General features: G+C 44.9%; 1 protein-coding gene across 2 annotated transcripts in view; it reads left to right on the plus strand.

Moving 5' to 3' along the window:
• Positions 1-26,731, plus strand: part of phldb3 (pleckstrin homology-like domain, family B, member 3) — a 54,867-nt gene extending 28,136 nt beyond the window's left edge. For both annotated transcript variants that reach the window (XM_002939142.5, XM_004916391.4), the window contains exons 4-15: positions 10,404-10,541; positions 10,990-11,118; positions 11,303-11,458; positions 11,738-11,848; positions 12,151-12,234; positions 12,950-13,040; positions 14,291-14,480; positions 18,071-18,149; positions 22,482-22,604; positions 22,970-23,183; positions 23,272-23,357; positions 24,514-26,731. In XM_002939142.5, coding sequence (XP_002939188.2) covers positions 10,404-10,541; positions 10,990-11,118; positions 11,303-11,458; positions 11,738-11,848; positions 12,151-12,234; positions 12,950-13,040; positions 14,291-14,480; positions 18,071-18,149; positions 22,482-22,604; positions 22,970-23,183; positions 23,272-23,357; positions 24,514-24,648 — 1,536 coding nt within the window. In that variant the 3' untranslated portion in view covers positions 24,649-26,731. The remainder of the gene's footprint in view (positions 1-10,403; positions 10,542-10,989; positions 11,119-11,302; positions 11,459-11,737; positions 11,849-12,150; positions 12,235-12,949; positions 13,041-14,290; positions 14,481-18,070; positions 18,150-22,481; positions 22,605-22,969; positions 23,184-23,271; positions 23,358-24,513) is intronic.
• Positions 26,732-27,501: the final 770 nt, after the last annotated feature.

Genomic DNA, 27,501 nt, shown 5'->3' on the forward strand with positions numbered 1-27,501 from the left:
TCCTCATTATATCCTCATTGTCCCTTATTATCCTCCTCCCTCCCTTATTTACACATTCCTTCCCTCTCTGCCATTGAATATTCCCTTCTCTCTCTTCACCATCCTCCTGTGTTTTGGTTTCATTCCTGACCTGTCCTGTGCCATAATCCCTCCCCGTACAAACCGCGTCGCATCAGAGTCACCCCTGCATCCCGACAAACCTGTATTTCTAGACCCCACGCCCTAAGGGGAGGAACGAAACTGCAGTCGGGAAGGGGAGGGCCTGGGTAGATGACAGGCATATAAACTGGAATTTAGCCCTTTTTATATGAATAATAGGTATTCACAGAATCCAGTATTCCTGTAACTGCTACACTACTTTCAAAGGGGAAATAAACCTAAAAATAAAATGTAGCCTAATGAAAGAAAATGCCACTCCGAGCAGCTTTTCAACATACATTCCTTCCACTTTGCCAGCGGTTTAGGTGTTATTTATAAATGTAATTACTATAGAAAGCAGTATTTGTCCCTTTCTGTTCTCTGCACTGCTGGTTCTGAGTTCTGAAACAATGCTACAGAGGCTGGCTGTTTAGCAGGTCTAGGACAGAGGAGACATGACTTCTGCTACATTGTGTCAAGAGTCGGTGTCACCAGTGCAGAACAGGACAGACTGATATTTCTTGTAGATTATATTTACATTTCCTCTACAACGCAGGGTTTTGCATGGCATTAAGAGTGGAGATGCAGTTTGGGGCGGCTGATACTCTTGATAATCATTTGGCCAACGGGAAACCAACTGTATAATCTGTAATCATGTGACAGATAATGTATCATCTTGCAACTGCCAACTGGTCACTGTCATCCAGAAACTGCTTCTATTTTAGTTTAGAACAGGGCCCAAAAAGCACTAGCTATGGCACTATAAAGGTTAGAGAGCCACATCTGAGCCGCATAGAAACATACATTTGTGGCTTGGTGCTGCCCCTTTGGGACACCCTACATACAGTAGCACCCAGTGTCTAATGGGCTAATGCAGGAGTACCCAAACTTTCTTACTCGTGAGCCACAGTCAAATATAAAAAGACTTGGAGATCAACACAAGCACCATAAAAGTTCATGGAGGAGCCAAATAAGGGCTGTGATTGGCTATTAGGCAGCCTCTATGCACACTATCAGCTTACAGGGGGCTTTATTTGGTAGGAAATCTTGTTTTTATTCAACCAAAACTTGCCCCCAAGTCAGGAATTCAAAAATAACTCCCTGGTTTGGGGGCACTGAGAGCAACATCCAAGGGGTTGGGGAGCAACATGTTGCCCCCGAGCCACTGGTTGGGGATCACTGGGCTAATGGATCAGAGCACTGCTACAATTTACAAAATGCTGGCAACTCTGTGCCAAATAGCCTTTCTATTCTCAGGGTGGCAGGGGGGCATATATACTGTAAGTTTAAACTCAAACACTGCTTTTAGAATTTGCAGTGGGTGGGTAAACCCAAAAAAAGTCATTAAAACTCAGGGGAAGTACAGAAGTCTGCAGTGGTTATATTTTGCATTGTCACTGTAAATAGCCACAGCCCCAATGCTGATATTTGCACCAGGCAAAAATAAACAGAAAATGATTTACTATGGGCTGGAGAGCAAATGATGGAGCGCTAAATGTTGTCCCTTAGAGCCTATAGAAAGGCAGCATGGAGCCAGGCCCGGACTGGCAAGCTATGGGTTCTGGCAAATGCCAGAGTGGCTGCTATAAGATGCCATAGACAGTCACTATTTATTGGGCTGGGGGGCAGTTTGGCCCCTGTGTATTTGAAACGCCAGGGCCTATCTTGACTCCCAGTCCTGACCTGCTTGAAGGTGCTTGGCATTTTGCACCTATTTTGTGCGCTTTGCACCCTTGTTATAAATAAGCCATAATGCATCACTATCTGTATACCAATCAGTAAAGTCCAGGCTTGACTTTTGTAGCTCAATCAGACCCCAAACCCTTGTCTATGTCTCTATGGAACACAGTGCTATACAATATTCCCAAAATACCAAGGCCATCCCCATAATCCCCCTGGGACACAAAAGCTTCTCAGAAGCCCGACGTAGGTCTCTAAAGAAGAGAGGATGGGGTTAACTATTGTGGTGTTTTGGTTGTTTTGTCACAAATCCAAGCAATTTCTAGCAAACATGAAGGAGGCCTCTGCCTTTATTTGTGGCTCTGCCTTCCTGACACCTAAAAGGCAATGCAGTTTATTTTGCGGTGCCTTGTGTCATTACACACCCAGTGTCCCCACCTTAGCTCAGGGCTGCCGCTAGAAAGGTTCTATTCTTCGATGTTTAAACATAAACACGGCAATAGATTCCTACTGGCAACTCATGCCCAGTGCCTTGTGTGCCAATTAACCCTGTGTAGCGATATCCAACCCCTGATATCCAACCCCTGATATCCAACCCCTGATATCCAACCCTTGATTTCCAACCCCTGATATCCAACCCCTGATATCCAACCCCTGATATCCAACCCCTGATATCCAACCCCTGATATCCAACCCTTGATTTCCAACCCCTGATATCCAACCCCTGATATCCAACCCCTGATATCCAACCCCTGATATCCATCCCCTGATATCCAACCCCTGATATCCAACCCCTGATATCCAACCCCTGATATCCATCCCCTGATATCCAACCCCTGATATCCAACCCTGATATTCAACTGTGATATCCAACTCCTGATATCCAACCCCTGATATCCAACCCCTGATATCCAACCCCTGATATCCATCCCCTGATATCCAACCCCTGATATCCAACCCTGATATCCAACTGTGATATCCAACCCCTGATATCCAACCCCTGATATCCATCCCCTGATATCCAATCCCTGATTTCCAACCCCTGATATCCAACTGTGGTATCCAACTGTGATATCCAACTCCTGATATCCAACCCTGATATCCAACCCTGATATCCAACCCTGATATCCAATCCCTGATTTCCAACCCCTGATATCTAACCCTGATTTCCAACCCCTGATATCCAACTCCTGATATCCAACCCCTGATATCCAACCCCTGATATCCATCCCCTGATATCCAACCCCTGATATCCATCCCCTGATATCCAACCCCTGATATCCAACCCTGATATCCAACTGTGATATCCAACCCCTGATATCCAACCCCTGATATCCAACCCTGATATCCAACTGTGATATCCAACCCCTGATATCCAACCCCTGATATCCAACCCCTGATATCTAACCCCTGAAATCCAACCCTTGATATCCAATCCCTGATTTCCAACCCCTGATATCCAACTGTGGTATCCAACTGTGATATCCAACTCCTGATATCCAACCCTGATATCCAACCCTGATATCCAACCCTGATATCCAACCCTGATATCCAATCCCTGATTTCCAACCCCTGATATCTAACCCTGATTTCCAACCCCTGATATCCAACCCCTGATATCCAACCCTGATATCCACCCCCTGATATCCAACCCCTGATATCCAATCCCTGATTTCCAACCCCTGATATCCAACCCTGATATCCAACTGTGATATCCAACCCCTAATATCCAACCCCTGATATCTAACCCCTGATATCCAACCCTTGATATCCAATCCCTGATATCCAACCCCTGATATCCAACCCCTGATATCCAACCCCTGATATCCAATCCCTGATTTCCAACCCCTGATATCCAACCCTGATATCCAACTGTGATATCCAACTCCTGATATCCAACCCCTGATATCCAATCCCTGATTTCCAACCCCTGTTATCCAACCCTGATATCCAACTGTGATATGCAACCCCTGATATCTAACCCCTGAAATCCAACCCTTGATATCCAATCCCTGATTTCCAACCCCTGATATCCAACTGTGGTATCCAACTGTGATATCCAACTCCTGATATCCAACCCTGATATCCAACCCTGATATCTAACCCCTGATATCCAATCCCTGATTTCCAACCCCTGATATACAACTGTGATATCCAACTGTGATATCCAACCCCTGATATCTAACCCCTGATATCCATCCCCTGATATCCAACCCCTGATATCCACCCCCTGATATCTACCCCCTGATATCCAACCCCTGATATCTAACCCTGATATCCAACCCCTGATATTACAGTTCTACCTCAGGGCAAGTGTGAGACACCGGCACTGCTTGTTTCAGCTTTTCTCCCATTTAGCTTATAACTTTGTGTAATGGTCAGGCCAGATCAATAAAATAAAAACTGGACCATCATGCTCACCTTATAAGATGGCTGTATATGGCTAACTGTATGGTACCTGTCTGTTTGGCCCCAGGCCCTTTGGATGGATAACAGTATACAGTATGGCAACCTTCCCGAAAACCTTCCCTCTTTCCCTTTCTGTTGTTAATAAAAAAACAAAAAGTAAATCCAATTTTCCAATGCTGCTCTCATTCACTAAACCATGTGCATTGCTTCCATTCTAAACAAACACTCTTTGATCATAGTGACCCCCTTCAGGGATTTTCCATTCCTAGTATACACAGCCAGCGGAAGCTTTCCCTGTATAATGTACACACATAGAGTCCCAGCATGGACCCAGCTCGCCTCTGCACATCTGTGAGCCATTACTTGTGTTTAACCAGTGAGAGCTTAGAAATACAACTCTGATTACTGGGCACAGCCAGAGAGCCACCAAAATGCTCTCACTTTGATGCACGCGCCTGTACGTCTAACGGTGAGATTCACTTTAATTATAATTGAGAACAATTGATGTGCCTTCTTGTTTATACTGGCTCCAAATAACTGGTAAGTTATTCATCAAAGGGCAACTGCAAGAGCACTAAGGAATGCAAAAGCATGTGCCAATCACAAATTGCCATGCCATAGCCCTGCCCCTAATGTCAAAAGTCCCTCCCTCTTTGATGTCAACGCCCTGCCCACACTGCCTGAAAAATTAAAGTGGCCACCTTAGCCGGGCTGTACTCTGCACCACGTTGGATAAGAATTCTGGCACAAGGTGCACAGCCATAGGGCTGATGGTGAATACAAAGCTCCATTGTGGCCTGATCCGACTGGCACAGGGCGTAACTGCCACCTTTTGTAATTAAATACCTGCCTTCAGGTGGGGGAATGAGCAGATTGGGTGGGAAAATGGGAGGGACAGATGCAGGACAGTCCTTATAAAGGGGAATCTGGCAACAGAGAGGGACAGGGAAGGGAGAGATGTATAGGGTATTACAAGTTTACTGGCAATTACATTTACAATTACTTTGCATCAGGTGTCATTTTTGAATTTCACCGACCAAACAAATTGGTTCTAGATTCACTCTGGATTTGTAATGAATTACTGTTAAACAACATGAATGAGTTTGGAAAGAAAGGAAATGTTAGGCTGAAGGAGAATGTACAGTGTTTAAAAACTATAATATACAATATAATAAAGCAATCGGAAAGATGGAAACTAGTTAAAAAAGAACTGTTGGACAGCCTGAAACAGTGATATCACCGAATATTGAGGGCAGTGGGATGGACCTGTCTTATTATTAGGCTTCCACTCTGTACGGAGTTATCCAAGTAGAACACAGGGATTCAGCTTTCTGCCTCCTTCCGGTGAGGCATCAGCTGCTCTTGGGGCTTTGTGGCTGGAACAGGTGCACACCGCAAAGTGGGTGTAGTGACAGTTAAACAATAGGGAAACTTAACAAAACACAGCCTGTCATGTGTGCAAGTGTACATTCAGCCTCGGCACTTGGCTAGTTCAGCCTCCCAATGGGCTAGTCCTGCCTCAGCAGAGAGCTCGGGCTCCTTCCCAAGGGAAAAGCCATGGACTGAGAGAAGAGGCCAGGAGGTCAGTGCGCAGTCGGATTTATGTCTTCCTATTGTTCTGACCCAACTCTTGACCCGAAGGGGATAAAATGTTTGAGTGTAAGCTTCTGTTTATCTATCTACGCTCTCCACTTTGTTTGCTGAGAAGGCAGGGCTTCTGTGGCACTGGTGCATGGAATTGGCTGCTTGGCTGAGAATGTGGGGGCTGCTGGGAGCGTTGGGTGACATTCCTGGTATGGCTATGAGTGTTGTGTTTGTGCAGCTTTTAGGAAGCTTCGGTACGTTGGGTCATTTAATGGGACACTGGGTTAGAGTGCGGCATGCAAGGAGCTTGACGTACAGCTGCAAGGACCTTCTACTTGCCATTCAGTAGGCAGGAAGTAGTGGGCTTCTGTACTGGCTGTGACCCACGGTGGGTTGCAAGCTGCAAGTGAAAGTGACAGCCCTTGGCAATGGATGAATTCTTGGGCCCCGATCCAAGGGTGGAAAATGTAATTAATTAGAGATGTTTAAGCTCCAGCAGTTGTTCAGCTACAACTCCCAGAAGTCCCCTCTTAGGTAGAAGGGCTGCAAGCTGGATGTACCTGATGTACATGTAACATAGATTGCACAGTGTAATATGTTCCTGTAGTTCTAAAAAAACATTTTTGCACCACGTGTCCCTCTGATGTTGGAATCCCTGAGCGTATCTGGTAACTGGGACTCTGGTAACTGGGACTCTGGTAACTGGGACTCTGGTAATTGGGACTCTGGTAACTGGGACTCGGGTAACTGGGACTCGGGTAACTGGGACTCTGGTAACTGGGACTCGGGTAACTGGGACTCTGGTAACTGGGACTCTGGTAACTGGGACTCGGGTAACTGGGACTCTGGTAACTAGGACACTGGTAACTGGGACTCTGGTAACTAGGACTCTGGTAACTGGGACTCGGGTAACTGGGACTCGGGTAACTAGGACCCTGGTAACTAGGACTCTGGTAACTAGGACTCATTTAACTAGGACTCTGGTAACTAGGACTCTTGTAACTAGGACTCGGGTAACTAGGACTGGGGTAACTAGGACACTGGTAACTGGGACTCAGGTAACTGGGACTCTGGTAACTAAGACATTGGTAACTGGGACTCGGGTAACTGGGACTCTGGTAACTAGGACTCTGGTAACTGGGACTCGGGTAACTAAGACACTGGTAACTGGGACTCAGGTAACTGGGACTCTGGTAACTAAGACATTGGTAACTGGGACTCGGGTAACTTGGACTCTGGTAACTAGGACACTGGTAACTGGGACTCTGGTAACTGGGACTCGGATAACTGGGACTCTGGTAACTAGGACTTTGGTAACTGGGACTCGGGTAACTGGGACTCTGGTAACTAAGACTCGGGTAACTGGGATTCTGGTAATTAGGACACTGGTAACTTGGACTCTGGTAACTAGGACACTGGTAACTGGGACTCAGGTAACTGGGACTTGGGTAACTAGGACTCTAGTAACTAGGATTCTGGTAACTAGGACTTGGGTAACTAGGACTGGGGTAACTAGGACACTGGTAACTGGGACTGGGGTAACTAGGACTCGGGTAACTAAGACACTGGTAGCTGGGACTCGGGTAACTGGGACACTGGTAACTGGGACTCGGGTAACTAAGACACTGGTAACTGGGACTCGGGTAACTAGGACTCTGGTAACTGGGACTTGGGTAACTAAGACACTGGTAACTGGGACTCGGGCAACTGGGACTCTGGTAACTAGGACTCTGGTAACTAGGACTCTGGTAACTGGGACTCGGGTAACTAAGACACTGGTAACTGGGACTCGGGTAACTAAGACACTGGTAACTGGGACTCGGGTAACTGGGACTCTGGTAACTAGGACTCTGGTAACTAGGACTCTGGTAACTGGGACTCGGGTAACTGGGACTCTGGTAACTAGGACACTGGTAACTGGGACTTGGGTAACTAGGACCCTGGTAACTAGGACTCTGGTAACTAGGACTCATTTAACTAGGACTCTGGTAACTAGGACTCTTGTAACTAGGACTCGGGTAACTGGGACTCGGGTAACTAGGACTCTGGTAACAGGGACTCAGGTAACTAGGACTCTGGTAACTGGGACTCGGGTAACTGGGACTCAGGTAACTGGGACTCAGGTAACTGGGACTCTGGTAACTAAGACATTGGTAACTGGGACTCGGGTAACTGGGACTCTGGTAACTAAGACATTGGTAACTGGGACTCGGGTAACTGGGACTCTGGTAACTAGGACTTTGGTAACTGGGACTCGGGTAACTGGGACTCTGGTAACTAAGACTCGGGTAACTGGGATTCTGGTAATTAGGACACTGGTAACTTGGACTCTGGTAACTAGGACACTGGTAACTGGGACTTGGGTAACTAGGACTCTAGTAACTAGGATTCTGGTAACTAGGACTTGGGTAACTAGGACTGGGGTAACTAGGACACTGGTAACTGGGACTGGGGTAACTAGGACTCGGGTAACTAAGACACTGGTAGCTGGGACTCGGGTAACTGGGACACTGGTAACTGGGACTCGGGTAACTAAGACACTGGTAACTAGGACTCTGGTAACTGGGACTTGGGTAACTAAGACACTGGTAACTGGGACTCGGGCAACTGGGACTCTGGTAACTAGGACTCTGGTAACTAGGACTCTGGTAACTAGGACTCTGGTAACTGGGACTCGGGTAACTAAGACACTGGTAACTGGGACTCGGGTAACTAAGACACTGGTAACTGGGACTCGGGTAACTGGGACTCTGGTAACTAGGACTCTGGTAACTAGGACTCTGGTAACTGGGACTCGGGTAACTGGGACTCTGGTAACTAGGACACTGGTAACTGGGACTTGGGTAACTAGGACCCTGGTAACTAGGACTCTGGTAACTAGGACTCATTTAACTAGGACTGGGGTAACTAGGACACTGGTAACTGGGACTCAGGTAACTAGGACTCTGGTAACTGGGACTCAGGTAACTGGGACTCGGGTAACTGGGACTCGGGTAACTGGGACTCAGGTAACTGGGACTCTGGTAACTAAGACATTGGTAACTGGGACTCGGGTAACTGGGACTCTGGTAACTAAGACATTGGTAACTGGGACTCGGGTAACTGGGACTCTGGTAACTAGGACACTGGTAACTGGGACTCGGATAACTGGGACTCTGGTAACTAGGACTTTGGTAACTGGGACTCGGGTAACTGGGACTCGGGTAACTGGGACTCGGGTAACTAGGACTCTGGTAACAGGGACTCTGGTAACTAGGACTGGGGTAACTAGGACACTGGTAACTGGGACTCAGGTAACTAGGACTCTGGTAACTGGGACTCGGGTAACTGGGACTCAGGTAACTGGGACTCTGGTAACTGGGACTCGGATAACTGGGACTCTGGTAACTAGGACTTTGGTAACTGGGACTCTGGTAACTGGGACTCTGGTAACTGGGACTTGGATAACTGGGACTCTGGTAACTAGGACTTTGGTAACTGGGACTCGGGTAACTGGGACTCGGGTAACTAGGACTCTGGTAACAGGGACTCTGGTAACTAGGACTGGGGTAACTAGGACACTGGTAACTGGGACTCAGGTAACTAGGACTCTGGTAACTGGGACTCGGGTAACTGGGACTCAGGTAACTGGGACTCAGGTAACTGGGACTCTGGTAACTAAGACATTGGTAACTAAGACTCGGGTAACTGGGATTCTGGTAATTAGGACACTGGTAACTTGGACTCTGGTAACTAGGACACTGGTAACTGGGACTTGGGTAACTAGGACTCTAGTAACTAGGATTCTGGTAACTAGGACTTGGGTAACTAGGACTGGGGTAACTAGGACACTGGTAACTGGGACTGGGGTAACTAGGACTCGGGTAACTAAGACACTGGTAACTGGGACTCGGGTAACTGGGACACTGGTAACTGGGACTCGGGTAACTGGGACACTGGTAACTGGGACTCGGGTAACTGGGACACTGGTAACTGGGACTCTGGTAACTGGGACTCGGGTAACTAGGACTCTGGTAACTGGGACTCGGGTAACTAAGACACTGGTAACTGGGACTCGGGTAACTGGGACTCGGGTAACTAGGATTCTGGTACCTGGGACTTGGGTAACTGGGACTCGGGTAACTGGGACTCTGGTAACTGGGACTCGGGTAACTGGGACTCGGGTAACTGGGACTCGGGTAACTGGGACTCGGGTAACTGGAACTGGGTGATGGGCTGTGTGCTCCCTCAGAGATCAGCTGACAAGAAATAATGCAGCTCTAACTGTAACAGGAAGTAGTGTGGGAGTAAAAGACAGAACTCTGTCCATTCATTGGCTGATGTAACCAACTTAACATGTATGTGTTGTGTGCACCACAAATTGTATGATCCCAGGGGGCGGCCCTTAGTACTTAAAATGGCAATTCTATATTTAGCATTACCAAATGGCACATACTACATATGAGTTGTTTATACAATATATTTTTATAAAGACCTACATTGTTTGGGGGGTATAGTTTCACTTTAACAAAGATTCTCTGCTTGTGATTTGGTGGTTCCTTGAGGGAAATGGTCTTTTTGTTAACGTTGTCATTCTTTTTTTTCTCTTGTAGGTGGAGATGGAGGTGGCCCTGCTAGAGGGGGAGCTGAGGACAGAGAAGAAGGAAATGGAAAAAGAGGAGAATTTAATAAGATCGTTGCATGAGAAGCTAAGGGAGACGGAGAGGAAGTGGCAGGAGGAGAAGGACAAGGTGACAAGGGACTTATTAAACTTAATGAACACCGTGTCCTGTCATCAGCAGCTAATTCACCGAACCGTTGTCGCCTGTTCATTTAGTTACCGCAGAACTAATTAAGGCTTGGCAATTTATCAAAGTGCCCCGACACACCCCTTCTAGTGCCCTGCCTGATGCTCATTAGACATTGCTTGCATGGGGCTGTACACTATAGGCCCTCTGATTATTGTGTGACTAAATGGATGTTAAACATCCTCCAGACATTACACAGAATCAGCCACATTCAGGTCCTTATCAGTATTTGTGGTCAAACCTTGGTTTTATGGTGCTTTAAGCCCAAACAGGTCCATCAGAAAAGTTGAAACTAATATATTTAGTGATGAAGATCTAGCAAGGGTGCCTGGTAGGGTTAGCCAGGGTCTCCTGAAGAAGATCTCACTCTGGGTTTGTATTGTTCCTTCAGGATAAGCTCAAACTTCGGGACGAGAAGAAGAAAATAAAGGATCTGGAGCAGAAGATCAGCGAGGGCAAGTCCCAGCTTGAGAAGCAACCTGAGAGCTTACGGGAGCAGCTAAGGAAGAATATCCAAGAGGTGAGTAGGGAGTCAGTTCAGTGCAATAGGCATTCATTGACTTATGGAGTTATCACTTCCGTATATATCAATGTTCCGACGCCAACATCAGTAGGTGTTAATAATCAGGTCTATTTTTATAGAAGCCTGCAATTACAGAGTTGCCAAATGGGCAGGCTTTTACTGTACCAGCCTTTTCTACTAGATGACGGAAACGATGGAGGCTGCGGTGAAGTCCTTTGAGGATCTGGAGTTCCAGCAACTGGAGAGCGAGAGTAGCCGGGATGAGGAGAGAGAATCATCTTATAGACAGATCTCCCAGGACATCTCCAAGCGTCAGAATGAACTGAACAGGAGGAAGGTGAGAAGGCAGCCTGGATGTACTGCCGGCCATTTTCATTCAGTAGTAATGTCTGGAGTCTTTATATGACCTTCTCGCCAACAAGCAGGACTGTGGTGCATTAAATGGTCCTTCTCCTTTAGGATGTTCACTGTTCTTCCATTTCCAGCATCCAAAGTGGATAAACAAAGGGTAAAATGGAGTCATCATGGGGTGTGTGTACAGAGAGACCTGTCATTACTGCAGTTTAGCTGCGTGACAAGGTCCACGACAATATACTGAAGGTTACTTTTTCTCTAGGACAAGGTGCTGCGTTTGGAGGAGCACATACAGGGAGCAGAGGACCAGGCACAGGTGGAGAGGCAACGGCTCAGTGAGGAAAATACTCGGGTCTTCCAATCTCTTAATAAGGTATTCCTATGAAAGTGTAACTATACCATAGGAGTTGGGAGATAATGGGGGTGCCCAACACTTGGCTCTGTATATAGTTAGAGATGAAGGTCCTACAATCATGTAGAGAAAGTAAGATGTGCTATGGGTTGGGCAGTCACTTTGTGCTTTATATGAATATGATAACACTAGTTTCTGCCACTGGAATGGCACAACATTTATACTGTTAGATCAGAAATGAATGGCTGACAGGCAAGGGTTTAATGATTGCAGTGGTTCCCCCTGGGAGGAGAAGGTCATGAGTTCTAATGTTTCTTCTGCAGGAGAAGGATCAACTCGAATCACTAAATGCTCTCTCTGGGAAGGACCAGGGGCAGAATGAGAAGCCACAAAGCTCCACTAGAAAAGTAAGTACTGTCAGGACCTTAATAGTGTCCCCATGAACTCATTTAAAGGTAGCCTTTTCTGACACCTAGTGGCCATCATGCTAACTACAACTGATCCTGGAAGCCAAATGAATAGAAAGTGTGTATGTCTTTCATGTCTTCATACAAAAATGATAATATGTGCCTGTACATTCCATGCCCAAACACATGTCCTACATTCCAACCCTCTGTTCTATGACCTATAAGCTCTCGACTACTGTTGTGTAATGATAGCTCCTATCCCTAATCCTCCCTAATTCCACAAGAGAAAAACCTACTTCTTTTTCTAATTATAATAAACGCACTTTAATTATTTGGGGATTAGCAGCCGTAGGGATGCTGGCTGCGAGGAGGAAAGCCATTGGATTGTGACTCAGGGCGGAATTATTTGGGAGCACAACCTTGTACAGAAGGAAGGCAGTCGGCTGTTGAGGCGATTCTTATGTAATTAAGAACAATTGCCCTGGGTACATTTGGTAGAACTAAGTGATACCCACTAGAGCCTTGTGATATATTTTAAAAAGTTCCTTTTATCCCTTAATCCCGGTACTACTCTGTAATTTATATACTATAATCATTTCTTATTGGACACCTGCTGAATTGCATCACTGAGCACACATGTAATAAAGAAGAGGTTCTGGTGATCCCCACCCTATAATCTTTCCCCTTACCTTACTTAATACTTACTTTCTTCTAGGCCCTTCAGAGAACCAACAGCTTGCCCAAAAGAAGGGCAAGTGCTCCATTTGTCCGGCCAACTGACCGTCCACTCTCTCTCCATGGCAACAGTGAGTTATTAACCTTTCTTGAATAACAAAACTCCCATGTAAATGTGATTATTGTCTTGTGTTTTGTAAGCCGAATGCCTTATTCTGGATATCAGTGCAGCGCAGTGAATCTCTCTGCATACAGAATGCATGTGAGATTATATAACATATATAATATTTTTTTATATTTTTATTTACTAATGTGTCTGAGAGATGCTGGGGCTCATTTTCTAACTTTACTACCAAACTGTCTCAGTGCAGTAACCCATAGCAACCACCTATTCATGGCCATCTTATCAACTGCAGGGTCTAATTAGGACCATTTTGGTACAGATACAAGCTCTAATACTTAATAATACTTAACTCTGGAGCGCCCTCCTCTGTCCAGACTTCCCAGATGGGGTCTTATGGGATTAAAAAAAAACATAGCGTAATACAGTAATATAATATTGATTATTATATAATATTGATTTGGTAGTTGTGGTCACAAGATTTGTTTTGGATACAAACACGTTTGGAGGGGTGATTATCAATATGATATTACTGTATTGCGCTATATATATGTTGTTTTTTTTATTTATTTTATTTTATCCCATAAGACCTCATCTGGGAAGTCTGGTGGGCTTTTATATAATGTAAGGAGTGACGTCACAATCTTATCTTGCAAGAATATGACAGGCACAATGAAGGTGGGCAGCTGGCCAATATGCCACTGTACAGGGCCCTATAGGCAGGCTTACAATGGCAATGACTTACAATGGCAACCTGTGGATTCAGGCAAATGCCAGAGGGGCTGCTGTAAGATGCCATAGACAGTCACTATTTATTGGGCTGGGGGGGGCTGTTTGTGCCTCTGGGTACTGGGAATGCCAGGGGGGCTGTAAGATGCCATAGACAGTCACTATTTATTGGGCTGGGGGGGGCTGTTTGGGCCTCTGGGTACTGGGAATGCCAGAGGGGCTGCTGTAAGATGCCATAGACACTCACTATTTATTGGGCTGCTGGGGGGGCTGTTTGGGCCTCTGGGTACTGGGAATGCCAGAGGGGCTGCTGTAAGATGCCATAGACACTCATTATTTATTGGGCTGGGGGGGCTGTTTGGGCCTCTGGGTACTGGGAATGCCAGAGGGGCTGCTGTAAGATGCCATAGACAGTCACTATTTATTGGGCTGGGGGGGGCTGTTTGGGCCTCTGGGTACTGGGAATGCCGATTATTATACATGACTGTGCCTTCATTACATCCAGTGACAATAAAACTTGTTCCCTTCTAGCGTGCTTGGAAAGCGCGGGGCTGGCATTGCACTTGGCCGTGTCGTCTAACAATACGGGCGGCCAGATTGCGCTAGCCATCAGCCCCAACCTGCAGATCACACAGGCCCGGCTTCCCCAGGTGGATGACAGGAAGGGATCCAACAGGGAGAAGATTCCAAGTGACATTTCCACGCTGCAGCTCAGCTACGGGTAATTATGGGGTTGTTGTTTTGTTAGAGACATGAATCACTTATTCTGATTGGTTACGTAACCGAGGGGCGGAACCAGAGGGCTGGCAGTCACCCAGAAGCAACAGAAACATGATTTATAGGATATGTAAACCTTAAAAACAAGTTAATGTCTAATTTCTTAGAGCTCTCGTCTAAGCCCTGGTATTAAAATAGTGCTGACACATATCCGCAGAGCTTTACAGATTATACATCATTCCCATCAGTCCCTGCCCCAGTGAGCTTACAATCTAAGGTCCCTATCACATTCCCATCAGCCCCTGCCCCAGTGGGGCTTACAATCTAAGGTCCCTATCCCATTCCCATCAGTCCCTGCCCCAGTGAGCTTACAATCTAAGGTCCCTATCCCATTCCCATCAGTCCCTGCCCCAGTGGGGCTTACAATCTTAGGTCCCTATCCCATTCCCATCAGCCCCTGCCCCAGTGAGCTTACAATCTAAGGTCCCTATCCCATTCCCATCAGCCCCTGCCCCAGTGAGCTTACAATCTAAGGTCCCTATCCCATTCCCATCAGTCCCTGCCCCAGTGAGCTTACAATCTAAGGTCCCTATCCCATTCCCATCAGTCCCTGCCCCAGTGGGGCTTACAATCTAAGGTCCCTATCCCATTCCCATCAGTCCCTGCCCCAGTGGAGCTTACAATCTAAGGTCCCTATCCCATTCCCATCAGCCCCTGCCCCAGTGAGCTTACAATCTAAGGTCCCTATCCCATTCCCATCAGTCCCTGCCCCAGTGGAGCTTACAATCTAAGGTCCCTATCCCATTCCCATCAGCCCCTGCCCCAGTGAGCTTACAATCTAAGGTCCCTATCCCATTCCCATCAGTCCCTGCCCAGTGAGCTTACAATCTAAGGTCCCTATCCCATTCCCATCAGTCCCTGCCCCAGTGGGGCTTACAATCTAAGGTCCCTATCCCATTCCCATCAGTCCCTGCCCCAGTGGAGCTTACAATCTAAGGTCCCTATCCCATTCCCATCAGCCCCTGCCCCAGTGAGCTTACAATCTAAGGTCCCTATCCCATTCCCATCAGCCCCTGCCCCAGTGGAGCTTACAATCTAAGGTCCCTATCCCATTCCCATCAGCCCCTGCCCCAGTGAGCTTACAATCTAAGGTCCCTATCCCATTCCCATCAGCCCCTGCCCCAGTGGAGCTTACAATCTAAGGTCCCTATCACATTCCCATCAGTCCCTGCCCCAGTGAGCTTACAATCTAAGGTCCCTATCACATTCCAATCAGTCCCTGCCCCAGTGGAGCTTACAATCTAAGGTCCCTATCCCATTCCCATCAGCCCCTGCCCCAGTGGAGCTTACAATCTAAGGTCCCTATCCCATTCCCTACAGCCCCTGCCCCAGTGAGCTTACAATCTAAGGTCCCTATCCCATTCCCATCAGCCCCTGCCCCAGTGGAGCTTACAATCTAAGGTCCCTATCACATTCCCATCAGTCCCTGCCCCAGTGGAGCTTACAATCTAAGGTCCCTATCCCATTCCCATCAGCCCCTGCCCCAGTGGAGCTTACAATCTAAGGTCCCTATCACATTCCCATCAGCCCCTGCCCCAGTGGAGCTTACAATCTAAGGTCCCTATCACATTCCCATCAGTCCCTGCCCCTGCAGAGCTTACAATCTAAGGTCCCTATCCCATTCCCATCAGTCCCTGCCCCAGTGGAGCTTACAATCTAAGGTCCCTATCCCATTCCCATCAGTCCCTGCCCCAGTGGGGCTTACAATCTAAGGTCCCTATCCCATTCCCATCAGTCCCTGCCCCAGTGGAGCTTACAATCTAAGGTCCCTATCCCATTCCCATCAGCCCCTGCCCCAGTGAGCTTACAATCTAAGGTCCCTATCCCATTCCCATCAGCCCCTGCCCCAGTGAGCTTACAATCTAAGGTCCCTATCCCATTCCCATCAGCCCCTGCCCCAGTGAGCTTACAATCTAAGGTCCCTATCACATTCCAATCAGTCCCTGCCCCAGTGGAGCTTACAATCTAAGGTCCCTATCCCATTCCCATCAGCCCCTGCCCCAGTGGAGCTTACAATCTAAGGTCCCTATCACATTCCCATCAGTCCCTGCCCCAGTGAGCTTACAATCTAAGGTCCCTATCACATTCCAATCAGTCCCTGCCCCAGTGGAGCTTACAATCTAAGGTCCCTATCCCATTCCCATCAGCCCCTGCCCCAGTGGAGCTTACAATCTAAGGTCCCTATCACATTCCCATCAGCCCCTGCCCCAGTGGAGCTTACAATCTAAGGTCCCTATCACATTCCCATCAGTCCCTGCCCCTGCAGAGCTTACAATCTAAGGTCCCTATCCCATTCCCATCAGTCCCTGCCCCAGTGGAACTTACAATCTAAGGTCCCTATCCCATTCCCATCAGTCCCTGCCCCAGTGAGCTTACAATCTAAGGTCCCTATCCCATTCCCATCAGTCCCTGCCCCAGTGGGGCTTACAATCTAAGGTCCCTATCCCATTCCCATCAGTCCCTGCCCCAGTGGGGCTTACAATCTAAGGTCCCTATCCCATTCCCATCAGTCCCTGCCCCAGTGGAGCTTACAATCCCTGCCCCAGTGGAGCTTACAATCTAAGGTCCCTATCACATTCCTATCAGTCCCTGCCCCAGTGGAGCTTATAATCTATGGTCCCTATCACATTCCCATCAGTCCCTGCCCCAGTGAGCTTACAATCTAAGGTCCCTATCACATTCCCATCAGTCCCTGCCCCAGTGAGCTTACAATCTAAGGTCCCTATCCCATTCCCATCAGTCCCTGCCCCAGTGGAGCTTACAATCTAAGAACCCTATCACATTCCCATCAGTCCCTGTCCCAGTGGAGCTTATAATCTATGGTCCCTATCCTATTCCCATCAGTCCCTGCCCCAGTGAGCTTACAATCTAAGGTCCCTATCCCATTCCCATCAGCCCCTTCCCCAGTGGAGCTTACAATCTCACATTCACACACACTAGGGTCAGTTTTCATCAGGAGCCAATTAACCTGCCTGTATGTTTTTGTGTGGGAGGAAACCTGCCCTGGCAGGAATTGAGCTCAGGACCCTCAGTGTTACAGGACCCCATTGAACCACCGTGCTTCCCCCCAGTTTTAAAGATATTAACAGTTTTGCATTGCATATTGCATACATATAATGAATTTGTAACAACAGCGCCATCTCCTGTTTACAAGCTACAGTTGTCAGAAAATTAGGTTTGTTAGAAGAGGAAAGTCTTGTGATGTAACTGAGCTTAGAACTGACCAGGGAAATGTCACATGACTCTTCTCATTCACTTCATTTTCCTAAGCGGATTAACCTTGCATGACTTTTCAATTGTAAGCTCTTTTGGGCAGGGCCCTCTTCACCTCTTGTATCGGTTATTGATTGCTTTATATGTTACTCTGTATGTCCAATGTATGAAACCCACTTATTGTACAGCGCTGCGGAATATGTTGGCGCTTTATAAATAAATGTTAATAATAATAATCTATCTTTCTTTAGGAATATATTCTGCAGCTCTTGTGCCCTCTTGTGTCTTTTTCATGAATTCATGGAATTTTTGTTCCCTCAGGCCGTTGCCCAAAATAGCAGAAATAGAGCGACAGCTGCGCGAGGCCTTGGCAGAGAAAGAACGCCTACTGAAGGCTCGGGTGAGTAAAGATCTATCCGTAAGGTTTTCCGTGTCAAATACAGGCTGTAAGCCAGGAATCTGAACAGGGCGGCCACCTTTTGGGGTAACAATACCTTTGTGTTGGGGGTGGGCAGTGATGTCACTTGGGGGCGGGCAATGATATAGCAAATGGGGGAAACTGGGCAGGGAAATGGGCGGGGCATAGGTAGGCCTCTGCTTATAAGGGGTGGGCAGGAGCAGAGAGGGTGATTTTCTGGCTAAGCTGGTCAGATACTGGCTTTGTGGCAAGCTCTAAATGTTTCTTGTGCTTTAGCCATACTTGTTTGGGGCCGAGATACACCAGCACCCTTCTAGTTGTTCTATGTAAACATAAGCAGCCCCCCAAATGGGGTGATAACGATATTGCAGCGGGGGCCCCTGCAGGGGATGTGTACCTTGGGGTTTGCAGGGCCCCCAGGGCGGAAGCCCCGATGGGGTGTGGGCAGGGTCAGAATGGGCCCCTGGGACACTGGGAAAATACCCATTGGGCCCCAGCAGCCCAGACCCGACCCTGTTGGCGCTTCCCCTGGCCTCCGATGTCCTCCCCTGATGTGTTCACCTATGCGCATTTGGGGGAGCCCCTTTGGGGGGGAGGGGTTAGGGGCCCCTGCAGGGGACGCGTACCTTGGTGGGTGCAGGGCCCCCAGGGCGGGAGCCCCGATGGGGTGTGGGCAGGGTTGGAATGGGCCGCCAGGACACCGGGAAAATGGTGGGCCTTGGCCCCAGACCCGACCCTGTTGGCGCTTCCCCTGGCCGCGGATGTCCTCTCCTGATGCGTTCACATACACGCATTCAGGGGAGGAGGTTGGGTGGAGGCCCCTGTGGGGGGCGGTTAGGGTTGCGTGGTGGGGGCCCCTGCTGGTGACACGTGCCTTGGGGGGTGTGGGCAGGGTCGGACTGGGCCACCGAGACACCGGGAAAATACCCTGTGGGCCCCTGCCATGGTGGGCCCCAGCGGCCCAGACCTGACCCTGTTGGAGCTTCCCCTGGCCGCAGATGTCCTCCCCTGACGCGTTTCACATACACGCATTCAGGGGAGGACGTCGGGCCCCTGCAGGAGACATCTACATTGGGGGGTGCTGGGCCCCCGATGGCGGGAGCCCTGATGGGTCCTGCACCCCCCAGTCTGACCCTGAGTAAGCAGATGAATTTTAGGGGGATTTTTCCCTATTCTGGGCAGTGTCCGGCTGTATAGTACATAGAGCCCCCCCCCCCCGTGCTTCTCAGCAGTGCAGCCTACGGGCAGGTCACATGATGCTCACACTCTTTGGGGAAGTCATGGGAGGGGTGGGTGCTTGTTCCTCTCTCTGTCTCAGACTGGAAGGCAGGATCCTTACAGCGTACATAGGGGGGTACAGGCAAAGGTGCAGCCTATGGGAAACACTCTGTCCTGTAACCGTATCAGATTGCTGTAAGTATGCCCCTATCTCTCAGCTCTAGGACATGGCACTGAGTGTGTATTGTGGCTCTTTTGTTCCCTGACCCTGGAGATTAGCTTAGGGAGTAGTTGGTACCAGTGCTGACACACAGACAGATAGTCCCTTGTGCCCTTTAGTCCTGTTACATGATACATTTCCTTATCAGTACATATAAAAGTGGATCTATGATTTAATTCAAATGTTAAATGCTAATTGTGCCCAATGTTTATCTAATTACCATTGATTGGTCTGCTGAGAACAAGGAACGTGCTTCCATTTGTGTGTATGTATGTATCTCTCTATCTAATCTATTTATCTATGTATCATCTATCTATCTAAATCCCTATCTATCTATCTATCTATCTATATATCTATCTATCTATCATCTATCTATCTATCATCTATCTATCTATCATCTATTTATCTTTCTATCATCTATCTATCTATCTATCTATCTATCTATCTATCTATCTATCTATCTATCATCTATTTATCTATCTATCTATCTATCATCTATTTATCTATCTATCATCTATCTATCTATCTATCTATCTATCTATCATCTATCTATCTATCATCTATCTATCTATCTATCATCTATCTATCTATCTATCATCTATCTATCTATCATCTATCTATCATCTATCTATCTATCTATCTATCTATCTATCATCTATCTATCTATCTATCTATCTATCTATCATCTATCTATCTATCTATCATCTATCTATCTATCAATCATCTATTTATCTATCTATCATCTATCTATCTATCATCTATTTATTTATCTATCATCTATCTATCTATCTATCTATCTATCTATCTATCATCTATCTATCTATCTATCTATCTATCTATCTATCTATCTATCTATCATCTATCTATCTATCATCTATCATCTATCTATCTATCATCTATTTATCTATCTATCATCTATCTATCTATCTATCATCTATCTATCTATCATCTATTTATCTATCTATCATCTATCTATCTATCTATCTATCTATCTATCTATCTATCTATCATCTATCTATCTATCATCTATTTATTTATCTATCTATCATCTATCTATCTATCTATCTATCTATCTATCTATCTATCTATCTATCTATCTATCTATCTATCTATCTATCTATCTATCTATCTATCTATCTATCTATCTATCTATCTATCATCTATCTATCTATCATCTATTTATTTATCTATCTATCATCTATCTATCTATCTATCTATCTATCTATCTATCTATCATCTATCTATCTATCTATCATCTATCTATCTATCTATCTATCTATCATCTATCTATCTATCTATCTATCTATCTATCTATCTATCTATCATCTATCTATCTATCTATCATCTATTTATCTATCTATCATCTACCATCTATCTATCTATCTATCTATCTATCTATCTATCATCTATCTATCTATCATCTATTTATCTATCTATCTATCATCCATTTATTTATCTATCTATCATCTATCTATCTATCTATCTATCTATCATCTACCTATCTATCTATCTATCTATCTATCATCTATCATCTATCTATCTATCTATCTATCATCTATCTATCTATCTATCTATCTATCATCTATCTATCTATCTATCTATCTATCTATCTATCTATCTATCTATCATCTATTTATTTATCTATCTATCATCTATCTATCTGTCTATCTATCTATCTATCTATCTATCTATCTATCTATCATCTATCTATCTATCTATCTATCTATCTATCTATCTATCATCTATTTATCTATCATCTATCTATCTATCTATCTATCTATCTATCTATCTATCTATCTCCCTATCTATCTATCTATCTATCTATCTATCTCCCTATCTATCTATCTATCTATCTATCTATCTATCTATCTATCTATCTTTCTATCTATCTATCATCTATTTATCTATCAGCTATCTATCTATCTATCTATCTATCATCTATCTATCTATCTATCTATCTATCTATCTATCTATCTATCTATCATCTATTTATCTATCAGCTATCTATCTATCTATCTATCTATCTATCTATCTATCGATCTATCATCTATCTATCTATCTATCCATCTATCATCTATCTATCTATCTATCTATCTATCTATATCTGTCTGTCTGTCTGTCTATCTATCATCTCTCTCTCTCTATCTATCTATCTGTCTATCTATCTATCTATCTAACTATCATCTATCTGTCTGTCTGTCTGTCTGTCTGTCTATCTATCATCTATCTGTCTATCATCTATCTGTCTGTCTGTCTATCTGTCTGTTTTTCTTTCTATCTATCTATCTATCTATCTATCTATCTATCTATCTATATCTATTTAAGCCATTAAAGCTTATAGTAACTGCCAATACAATGAATTTTGTAACAACAGCTCCACCTGCTGGTCAGTTCCTGTAACTGTACAGACAGAGAGATATCCCTTCAGAAGGGAAACAGAGAAGGGTTCTGATGTTGCTCTGCAACCAGTGACCAGTGGCGGTGCTGTTGTTACAAAGTTCATTGTAATGCTTAGAAAAGCAGAATGGGCAAGTTTACATTAATTTTTTAAAGATTTACTTACCCTTTAAACAAAGTAGGTCTGAACTGGACAACCAACAATGACCCAAATCCCAGAATTGACTGTCAACTAACAAAGTGATTTGGCACTTTGGGCTAAGAATCTTACAGTTGAATGTAACTTCCATTTTGATATGGAGGGTGGGTGCTTTCTCAGGTCTCATCCTGGGAGTTTGAGCAAAGAGTTGAACTTACTATGAATACGTGGATCTGTAGGCCACTGCATAGTTACATCTCCTTGTGTATTACTACAGATTTGTTCTAGAATTTGTCTATGGCATATACAGCAAAATATTAACCCCCTGTTTCCCCCTCAGGAAGAGAAAAGAGCAGCTAAAGAGATGACCCGACGCTTAGAATCAAGTCAGAACCAGGTGAAGACTGAAGAACCAGCACCAGTCACAGCAAAACCAGCCCTGCCAGAGACTAAAGGAGAACCTGTAAGTGTATCAGATTCTAAGAATGTTAATCTACTCTTCTCTACAGTGATGTCTTTAGTGCTTTCTATCACTTCCTGATCCCAACAAACTTCAAAGGAGCTGATAAAATGAATTACCAGTCCACTGATAAGCCCCTGATAATGATCCACTCAAAGGCTGCTGCTTAGAGAAGGGGCAGTTTGTCTGTTTAGAGGTAGATATAGGGTTCTGAACTAATTTTCCTGTTTCTAAAGGAAGCGAGGGGGAATGGTCAGTGAAAATTGTACCCCAAGTTTTCATCCTACCCCAATGTACCAACTTTTCCAAACGCATGAAAGCCTCTCCATTTCTACGGACCCATGTTAATACCACTTTTACATTTTTAGGAAAAGGTTCTCTCTGTCCTGCGAGCCCCAGCGCCCTTAGACCTGCGATCGCACTTGGAGGCATCAGGCCACTGTGTGGAAACCTGCCCCCACGTGAGGGTCAGTCCCACGTGCTGCAAGGGTTATCTGGTAAAGATGGGCGGCCGAATAAAGACATGGCGGAAACGATGGTTTGTGTTTGACAGACAAAAGAGACGGCTGGCATATTACACAGGTACCCGACTGTCACATTGCCTTCCCACCAACCTTATATGTTTCTAAATGGATGTTTTTGATAAAAAACCTGTATCCTTTCAATGCAGATAAAGACGAAGTGAAACTGAAGGGTGTGATATATTTCCAGGCTATTGAAGAGGTGTATTATGATCACCTACGGAGTGCTTTTAAGGTAAGATATTCCCTGATGACCATATGAAGAACAACTTCAGGGTATCTACTTGGGAAACTTAGTACAGATATGGGATCTGTTATCCGGAAACCCATTATCCAGAAAGCTCAGAATTATGGAAAGCCTGTCTCCCATAGACTTCATTTTCATCAAATGATTCATAATTTTAAAACTGATTTCCTTTTTCTCTGTAATAATAAAACAGTACCTGTACTTGATCCCAACTAAGATATAATTACCCCTTATTGGGGGCAGAACAGCCCTATTGGGTTTATTTAATGGTTAAAGGATTCCCTTTTCTCTGTAATAATAAAACAGTACCTGTACTTGATCCCAACTAAGATATAATTACCCCTTATTGGGGGCAGAACAGCCCTATTGGGTTTATTTCATGGTTAAAGGATTCCCTTTTCTCTGTAATAATAAAACAGTACCTGTACTTGATCCCAACTAAGATATAATTACCCCTTATTGGGGGCAGAACAGCCCTATTGGGTTTATTTCATGGTTAAAGGATTCCCTTTTCTCTGTAATAATAAAACCGTACCTGTACTTGATCCCAACTAAGATATAATTACCCCTTATTGGGGGCAGAACAGCCCTATTGGGTTTATTTCATGGTTAAAGGATTCCCTTTTCTCTGTAATAATAAAACCGTACCTGTACTTGATCCCAACTAAGATATAATTACCCCTTATTGGATGCAAAGCAATTCTATTGGGTTTATTTCATGTTTTATTGATGTTTTAGTAGACTTAAGGTATGGAGATCCAAATTACGGAAAAACCCCTTATTTGGAATACCCTTGGTCCCGAGCATTCTGGATAATGGGTCCTATACCTGTATATTGATCAGTGTGTGAGTTGGAACCAATACAGCCCTATATGGAAATATCCGAAAAGACTTAACTGCTTTACTGGACCCAATTAGGAAAAAAAATGCTGCAGAACATCAGTTTCTGACACTTGGGGGACTAATTTTTATTATAATAATTATTTATAATTAATTATTTATAATTAATTATATAATTAATTATAATTATTTTATTATTCCACCTTATATATTGACTTCAGGAGTGATAACAACCTCTATATAACTTCTTAGGAAATGAAAGCGCAAAGAAAAGAATAATTCAATCTTATTTTTGTTTTTCTAGAGTCCACATCCAAAGCTGACGTTCTGCTTGAAAACATTCGAACGCCTTTTCTGCATGGTGGCCCCTACGCCAGAGGCGATGAGGATCTGGATGGACGTCATGGTCACCGCCGCCGAGGAAAACTCTCGATACTAAGAGCGAGAGGTCTGAGGACTTGTACAAGGGACTCACTAGTGTTTGAGAGAAAGCGAGAGAGAGAGGAACTTACAAAAGGGGAATTACATAAAGAGGAACATGTGAAAGAGATTCAGGAAGAGATGACTTTGCAGAAGTGAAGTTCTATGGAGGCCTGGCTGGATATTATATAAACCACATACTGACGGACCTGGGATTAAACAAGAGACAACACTGACATGTGGTACATTCTCAAACTGTCCCCTGAACTGCGGTTTGCTCTGTAGAGAGTTGAACTAAATATGGATGTAAATAGACAGACAATGATGCACACTTTATCAGCCATTGTGAAGTGCGCTTGTGTATAATGTAATACAATGGGAACCAAGATAACCTGTGATTTATTTTTGAATGTGTGGGGCAAACGAAGACCTGTAACTGCCAAATGGAAGACTGCAAAGCCACTAGCGTTGATAGTTACTAAAACTCTCAGGAAATACTAACAGAAGTGTAAATAGAGGACCTTCTTATGAAAGAAGCAAGACCATAGAGTGTGCATAAAGGTCCTTCTTATGAAAGAAGCAAGACCATAGAGTGTGAATAAAGGACCGTCTTACTGTATGAAAGAAGCAAGACCATAGAGTGTGAATAAAGGACCTTCTTATCGTATGAAAGAAGCAAGACTATAGAGTGTGAATTAAGGTCCTTCTTATGAAAGAAGCAAGACCATAGAGTGTGAATAAAGGTCCTTCTTATGAAAGAAGCAAGACCATAGAGTGTGAATAGAGGTCCTTCTTATGAAAGAAGCAAGACCATAGAGTGGGAATAAAGGTCCTTCTTATGAAAGAAGCAAGACCATAGAGTGGGAATAAAGGACTTTCTTATGAAAGAAGCAAGACCAAAGAGTGTGAATTAAGGTCCTTCTTTTGAAAGAAGAAAGACCAAAGAGTGTGAATTAAGGTCCTTCTTTTGAAAGAAGCAAGACCATAGAGTGTAAATAAAGGTCCTTCTTATGAAAGAAGCAAGACCATGGAGTGGGAATAAAGGTCCTTCTTATGAAAGAAGCAAGACCATAGAGTGTGAATAAAGGACCTTCCTGGGGGACTGTGCTAAATCACGAGACCCAATGGAACTTGGGCTGGATGTACTAAGCCTCAATCACTTGTGCAGCAAAGACATCATCTGAAGGACCATAGACCCTTTCCACCCACTTCTATTCTTCAGAGGACTCGCCAGTTCTTCCCCGCCAAGGAAATATGACATAATTAATGTTGTGGTGAGAGCAGCCAAGGAACTATTGTCTGTTATATGAGAGGAGAACTTCATTTTAATGTTTTTCAGTATGTATAGTAGATCACACATTGGTGCCATGGTGCATCATGCTCTTTAATAATTCTTTTGCCCTTGGTTTGCTACAAACACTTGCATTTTGTGAATAAAAGTTGTAGCAGTTCTTTGACTAGGACCAGTGCAGGGCCTAGCTGGCTAGGTGCCCTAGGCAACCCAGATGGCCTCCTTGCTCCACCCCCTGCAGACTTGTTGGCCAATGGGAAGGTGGGAAAGTGAGGTAACAAGAGCCCGGTCTAGGATTAGATGACACAATTGTGCCTCCACCGTTGTGCTCTAGACCTCTTGTGCCTACCCCTAATTCCAGCCCTGACTAAGACCTATGTTTATGCCAACTTCTAATCCTATAATCAAGCTTCAATTTATTTAGCTTTAAAACCTAAACCTGAGGAAAACTGAATGACTACTTACTCCTAAGATGGAGCAAAGGGTCAGTGACTGTGATCATTGGTTAATATGGAGAGAAGGTGCAACTGATTGGTCCAAAGGTCTGGTGGGACAACCAGTTGGACGGTGGAATATTTTGGAGGGAGGAGACTGAAGTCACTTTGGCTCATATTTTATGACTAGCGAGTGTGTGTTACATGGTGTGACGTTTGTACGAGAGACATTTGTGCCCCTGCACTGCTGTACAGTTCTTAGATTTGTATGTAAGCTTACTCTGTGATAGATCAAGTTTCGGAATTGTCTGTTATGAACGCAACATTGTATTTTATTTATTATATATAAATAAACATATATGGTATATTTTTGGGAAGTCCTAGCTATTGTGTTGCTAATAAATGAGCATTGCATCCATCCATAATTAAATACCACGGTGGATTTGCTTACAGCTCCCAAACATTGTGGAATTACCTACCTTTTACCCTTTATAGTAGGGGTACTGTACAAGCCTGGATATGCTGACGCCCTTGATGATCCATGAACCCCATAGTGATCTTTCAAAGCTCCATATCACCCGAAGACTCTATGTCTGGTCTCTAGCTGGTGACCATCCATGATTTACTATTTTATCAGTCTTTAGTTCTCCTTTAATATTATTCACAAAGACAGGGGTTCAAAACTGAGAGCTGTGACATTTATGGATAGGTCACAAACAACATTTTGGGGATGGACCCCTTCCCTATGTTGTTTCTTAAATGTTGCGTCTTAAACTTTGTTTAAAGGAGAAAGAAAGGTAAAAACTAAGTACGTTCCCTGTCAAACTAAGGAGTTCCCTGTCAAAGGATTTGTTGTGTCTGTTTTCCTCTGCCAGAGACACGCAACTCTCTGCTTTCTCCCCTCTCCTGCTCCCCCCTCCCTCAAGAATGCTAAGAACTCACACACCCCTTAGGAATGTGGATCTGAGCCAATCAGCAGGAAGCTGACTCATAGTCTTACTAACTGAGCATGTACACCAGTCTTGGTGCAGGAGTGAGGCATTATGGGAACTTTATTTACACAGCTCAGCATTTTTTCTTCCTGTTTGGCTTCTGATCATCTGAACAGGAGGAATATGGGGAGACTTAAGGGCACTATTGAGAGAAC

This window comes from Xenopus tropicalis, chromosome 7 (assembly GCF_000004195.4).
Source record: "Xenopus tropicalis strain Nigerian chromosome 7, UCB_Xtro_10.0, whole genome shotgun sequence".
Taxonomy (NCBI): domain Eukaryota; kingdom Metazoa; phylum Chordata; class Amphibia; order Anura; family Pipidae; genus Xenopus; species Xenopus tropicalis.